The sequence below is a fragment of the Ursus maritimus genome, unplaced genomic scaffold (assembly GCF_017311325.1).
Source record: "Ursus maritimus isolate PB19 unplaced genomic scaffold, ASM1731132v1 scaffold_2, whole genome shotgun sequence".
Lineage (NCBI taxonomy): Eukaryota > Metazoa > Chordata > Mammalia > Carnivora > Ursidae > Ursus > Ursus maritimus.
In genome coordinates this window covers 83,643,286-83,649,285 of record NW_024424452.1, presented here as the reverse complement: position 1 = coordinate 83,649,285, position 6,000 = coordinate 83,643,286, and the positions used below count along the sequence as shown (strand labels likewise).

Below are 6,000 nucleotides of genomic sequence, written 5' to 3'. Positions count from 1 at the left end.
CCCACCACCCCCAAGGAGCCTACATCTACCACTCCCAAGGAGCCTGAACCCACCACTCCCAAAGAACCTGCACCCACCACCCCTAAGAAGCCTGCACCCACTACCACCAAACAGCCTGCACCCACCGCCCCCAAGAAGCCTGCACCCACCGCCCCCAAGAAGCCTGCACCCACTGCCCCCAAGGAGCCCACCCCCAAACTCCCCAAGAAGCCTGCTCCAGCTTCTCTTGAGACACCTGCTCCAACCACCTCAGAGGTCACTACTACAACTACCACCATGGAGCCTCCCACTACTCCCAAGAACCCTACTGAATCAACTCCTGAGTTTCCTGCAGAACCCACACCAGAGGTTCCTGAAGAACCTGCTGTATCTATAACCAAGGCTCCTGAAGTGACCGAACCTGAAATGACAATAGCTAAAGACGAAACAGAAAAAGACATACATATGATACCCGAAACAGAAGAGACCACTGCGTCCAAAACAAGTACAACCACACAAGTAACGTCTATCACATCGTCCAAAATTACTCCTAAAGCAACAACTCTTGCACCCAAAGTAATGACTACAACAAAAAAGACAACTACAACTGAAGAGACTGTGAATAAACCCGAGGAAACCACAGCTGTGCCAAAAGATACAGCCACGACTCCTAAAGTGTCAACTTCTAAACCCCGAAAGCCAACCAAAGCACCGAAAAGGCCCACTTCTACCAAAAAGCCAAACACAATACCTAAAGGGAGAAAACCAAAGACTACAGCAATTCCCCCGAAGATGACTACATCGACAATGCCTAGATTACACCCCACCTCCTCAGCGGAAGCTGTGCTAACTACCACCAGCCCTAACCAAAGACATAACTCAGAAATAGTTGAAGTAAATCCAAATAAAGATGCAGCTATTGCTGGAGAAAAACCTCACATGATCCCCAGGCCCCCTGTGTTAACCCCTATATTTATCCCAGGCACTGATATCTTGGTGAGAGGATCCAATCAACACATTGCCATCAATCCCATCCTTTCAGGTAATAAGCATCAGTTATTTCCAGTTTTAAAATTGGTAATGTTAACTTAAATTTATCTGGGCCAGAATGCCCTGAGTTAGTAGCACGCTATTGATAAATTATCTAGATCCCTGAACTTGTTAACTTGTGGGGTTCTACAGCTTCTCCATGGGTAAGCAGAGGAGTAATCACAGTAAGATTATTAGGTCTTTGGAAAATCGAATAAGGAATTTAGTGCATTTGTGTCTATATGCAGAGACGGTATATAGAATGTCAAAAAAATGTAGTTGGGAGTGTATCCTTACAAGAGTACAATGCAAAGCGAAAGTCTGCAATATTATTCTTTTCCAAACCAATTCCAAAGGGCAATCAAAACTGAAAAATGGAATTTTGCGTTGGGATCAAACATCCAATAATTATCTAATTTACATGAAGATCAGGTAACCTGGCCCATTCTGATTTTTATATATTATTTTATATATTACTTTTTGAATAATATCACCTTTAAGTAAAACAATTATGAAATATAGCTCTTCCTTTTTATTGTTGAAATATGCACACCTCCCGCTAACCCCTTCAAAAGCTTAGCAACAGCCCTGTGTGAGGATTTGAAAAGAACATGAACACTTTTCTCATTTTCTTTTGTATTGGCTTACTTTTTTGTTTTAGATGAGACTAATTTATGCAACGGGAAGCCAGTAGATGCACTGACTACTTTGCACAATGGGACACTGGTTGCATTTCGAGGTAAGCTATGCACACATTTCTTCTTCTGCCCATCATTTTATTCTTGGCATTTATGAGAACCAAAGAAGAATGGAAGTTTGCGTTGAGATTTCCAGAGGGGAACCTGACTGATGAACTTACCTCACACAATATTATGGGAACCTGAAAGTATTATCAAAATACAGGATTAACAGAATTAAACACATTAGAGTAACAAAACAGAGAGCTTAAACAGATACTACTAATTTTTTTCTTTCCATTAGTAATTAAAAGGTAGTTCAAATTTTAATTTCATATCAAATGACAGGACACCCAGATTTGTATTTGTATTCCCTGCTCTATTTTATATGAAAATAACATCTTGATTGCAACATGTTCAAAGTGCTACATACTATGGGAACCTAACAGGAGAATAGCAGCTACTTCATGTTACTTCTCTGCTGTACCATCTGCTGGTCCAGTCCTAATATATTTAGATTAAATCTGAAAGGAAACAAATCATACACTAGCACGGCAGAAGCTAAAGAGATTTTAGCAGTCACTGGATTGTAACTCCTTAATTCTAACAGATAAAGAAATGGAGATAAGTGCCTTTCTGTAAGTCACAAAGCCAGAAGGATCTTTCTAGAGACACTGGAAAACAAATATTTTGAAGGCTATGCTGAACTTCAGACCTGAGAAATACCTACTCTCAGAAATGTTCAAATACCAACTTCCGTTCTAATCCTAACAGTGTTGACTAAACTTGTCATATAATGTGTGTTAACACATTCTGTCTGGTTTTGTTTTGTTTTGTTTTATGATGAACTAATTAACAGTTTTTCATATTGGTTTCTTTCGGGATAAATTATATCATTCATTCAGCTTGGAGGCTGATCTATGTCTTTCAATTTTAGGTCATTATTTCTGGATGCTGAGTGCATTCAATCCACCATCTCCACCTCGTAAAATTACTGAAGTTTGGGGTATTCCCTCCCCCATCGATACTGCTTTTACCAGATGCAACTGTGAAGGAAAAACTTTCTTCTTTAAGGTAAGAAATCAGCTGAGAGAAATGAGTAACTAGCTATTCTTTATCCTAAGAGCATATATCAGCTTAACTTCCACTTCAAAGGGTCACCATATTTTATTCAACTATTCTGTCATCAAACTTTAATAAAAAGCTAACGATTTAGTAACATTAAAGGCCAATTTATTCACTTAACAAAGTTAAAACTTTCTCCGTATATTTAGATCTAAGAATGAATCCCTAACTCACTTATTCCAAAGCTGTTAATACCACTTCCTCTGTTAAATCATCAGGATTCCCAGTACTGGCGTTTCACCAATGATATAAAAGATCCAGGGTACCCCAAACAAATTGCAAAAGGATTTGGAGGACTAAATGGAAAAATAGTGGCAGCTCTCTCAATAGCTAAATACAAGGACAGACCTGAATCCGTGTATTTTTTCAAGAGAGGTATGTGTTACAATAATTGACAAAATTACAAAACTTCTAAGAACTGATTTGCCTGGGAAATTTTATTCAATATTTTCATTTATTACTGGGTTTACTGCCAAAGGTCTTTAATGGCTGGAATCAGGTTATTTTCAATGAAAAAAACTGAGGACAGTAAAAAGTATTCAGAGCTCTCAGCATGCAAATTACAATTTCATCTGAATTTTCAGGACATTTAATATAAAGGTAATCATTTACTTTTAAACAAAGTTAAATATATAACTATGCAAATCTGTTGGTTTTACTCATTCAACATGTATTTCAGCATTTAGCAATTATTTTATAATACCCTTGACTAATAGTCATTATTAATGTCTGGACATACTTTATGAGAAACACTGATCATTTCCTCTACCTTGTAAAAGCTCGACCTTCCTGGGGGATTAAGCTTAATTTTCTTATCACATGCAATTTTCTAATACATAATAGGTGGCGGCATTCAGCAGTATATTTACAAACAGGAACCCATCAAAAAATGTCCTGGAAGAAGGCCTGCTATCAATTATTCAGTGTATGGAGAAACAACACAGGTTAGGAGACGTCGCTTTGAACGTGCCATAGGACCTTCTCAAACACACACCATCAGAATTCACTTGAATTCACCCGTCAGAGTCTCTTACCAAGACAAAGGTAATGTTTCTTACTGTGTTAAAAATTCTTACACATGAAACAGATGTAATACAGTTTATCTTACAGAATGAAGCTTATTGAATATAAATAGTGACTATATGGCTCCAATAATTTAAAGCTTATTTATTCAAAACATCAATTTGCCTCAGTTAATGACCAGATCAATATATATATATATATATTTTTGTGAGTAAAGAATGCAATTTACTCAGGTTTGTTATTTGTAATAAATATCATTTATCAAGTACCTCTTACCAAGTACGTTACATACAAATCTATAAACCTCAGCAGTGTCCTAAAAGGTAGGTTTTTTTTTTTTTGCACCATGTCAGACGGGGCAAAAACTGAGGCACCTAAATTAAATAACTCACCCAACATAACAGAGCTACTCAGTAACCAAACTGGGATTCAAACCCAGGCCTGTGAGACTCTAATGGCTGCTCTTTCCTATAGTGCATTGCTTTCAGTCTGGTATCTTTAAATCTACAGGTTTCCTCCATAATGAAGTTAAAATGAGTTTACAATGGAGAGGATTTCCAAATGTGGTTACTTCAGCTATAGCATTGCCCAACATCAGAAAACCCGATGGCTATGATTACTACGCCTTTTCTAGGAGTAAGTTATTAAATAACTTCTTAGTTTCTTAAAGATGTGCTCTAATCTCTAAAAAATGAATATAATCGAAGCAAAAACAAGTGTTCAATGGTGACTAAAGGTGAGAAGTTAAACTATAACACTTATTCTAATTGCTCTGAAGAAGAGAATGTTCAGATTTTCACTTTACTTTCAATTAAATTGAATGGGCTGCAATTCAATTCTGCACTATCCTTCATGAGACTAAAGCCTATTATGATAAACCATCTAATTACTTGAGTAAAACTGTTACCAAGAACAATATTTTACATTACTTGTGGAATTTACTGAGGTCTTGGGTGTCACAAAATTATATCACTACACAAGTCCCGAAGATCACAAAGAAGTTCTTGAGAAACTAATTATTTTTAAAAAAATTAAATTATGTTATCTGGGGCACTTTTCTTTGAAAAATTCAGAAATCTAAGTTATTCCACGTATATAAATGATGTCAAAAATTTTTAAAGGATAGAACTGAAGTGAATTATTATTTTTTTAAACTTAGTTTTTCTCAAACTCTTACACTGAAAAAGGAGAGTTGAACCTAATTTTACAGAAAGCTGGTGAAAAGTCAATCTGTCAAGGTAACTGTTTTTATTTTTGTCAGAAAGCTCAAATTAATCAATACAAACATTTCTGATATTAAAATGATAAACACTTTCAACACAAACTATTTTTAAGTTCAAGGGTTTTGTTTTCTTTTTAGTTAAAAAGTGATTTCTCTTCTATTTAGATCAATACTATAACATCGATGAACCCAGTAGAACAGTAAGAGTCGTCACTACTCGTTTTGGGAGGAGCTTATCCAATGTCTGGTACAACTGTCCTTAGACCCACGGGCAAAGGAAAAGTCAACTAACTAAATGAAGAATGAAAAATTTTGACACTGAAATACACTTTATTAATAAAGAATGTTGAGAGAAGCATGCCAATTTAAATACAAAAATGTTTTTAATCTCAACAATCATTACACTAAAACAGGCTTGAGACTCTTATTCACAATTATTACAGTTTACAGGACATTTAATTAATATTTCCTCTATTTATTCCTCCTCTCCCTCCCATTGCATGGCTCACACCTATAAGAGAAAAAAATAACCAAACTGAATGCATCTTTTAGGAAGTTAGCTCAAAACCGGAGTATTCACTTACCCTAGGTCACTATAAAAATTGCTTTCAATATCAAATACCTGTGTTAGGCATTTCACACATCTTCAGTTGAAAATTATTACAATTAGATTAATATTTTCATGGCATGAATACAATCTCTACGGGTTACATTAGAAAACATGGAGATATTAAAATTTTTAATCTTTTTTAACTAGTTAAAGTCACAAAGCTTTATTCCGTTGTGTAAAAAGTGGAAGAGGCAGAGATGTAACAAATGACTATCTAGTACTGTACCACTTTAGCTTCTCCAAATCTTATTTTGAATTCAAGTAAGAAATGAGAAAATATGAAATATAAACACATATTCATTATATACCTATAGTTACACATCTTTCTGCAAGAA

At 35.7% G+C, this 6,000-nt stretch overlaps 2 protein-coding genes across 4 annotated transcripts in view; one reads left to right on the top strand and one right to left on the bottom strand.

Annotated features, from left to right (window-relative positions):
• PRG4 (proteoglycan 4) overlaps positions 1-5,318 on the top strand; it is a 15,665-nt gene extending 10,347 nt beyond the window's left edge. Inside the window, 7 exon segments of the mRNA XM_040636278.1 lie at positions 1-1,021; positions 1,670-1,747; positions 2,623-2,759; positions 3,029-3,185; positions 3,654-3,854; positions 4,344-4,469; positions 5,221-5,318. The exon segment at positions 1-1,021 is cut by the window's left edge and continues 4 nt beyond it. Coding sequence (XP_040492212.1) covers positions 1-1,021; positions 1,670-1,747; positions 2,623-2,759; positions 3,029-3,185; positions 3,654-3,854; positions 4,344-4,469; positions 5,221-5,318 — 1,818 coding nt within the window.
• Positions 5,319-5,415: 97 nt separating this feature from the next.
• TPR (translocated promoter region, nuclear basket protein) overlaps positions 5,416-6,000 on the bottom strand; it is a 66,454-nt gene continuing 65,869 nt past the window's right edge. For all 3 annotated transcript variants that reach the window (XM_040636275.1, XM_040636277.1, XM_040636276.1), the window contains exon 52: positions 5,416-5,566. In XM_040636275.1, coding sequence (XP_040492209.1) covers positions 5,511-5,566 — 56 coding nt within the window. In that variant the 3' untranslated portion in view covers positions 5,416-5,510. The remainder of the gene's footprint in view (positions 5,567-6,000) is intronic.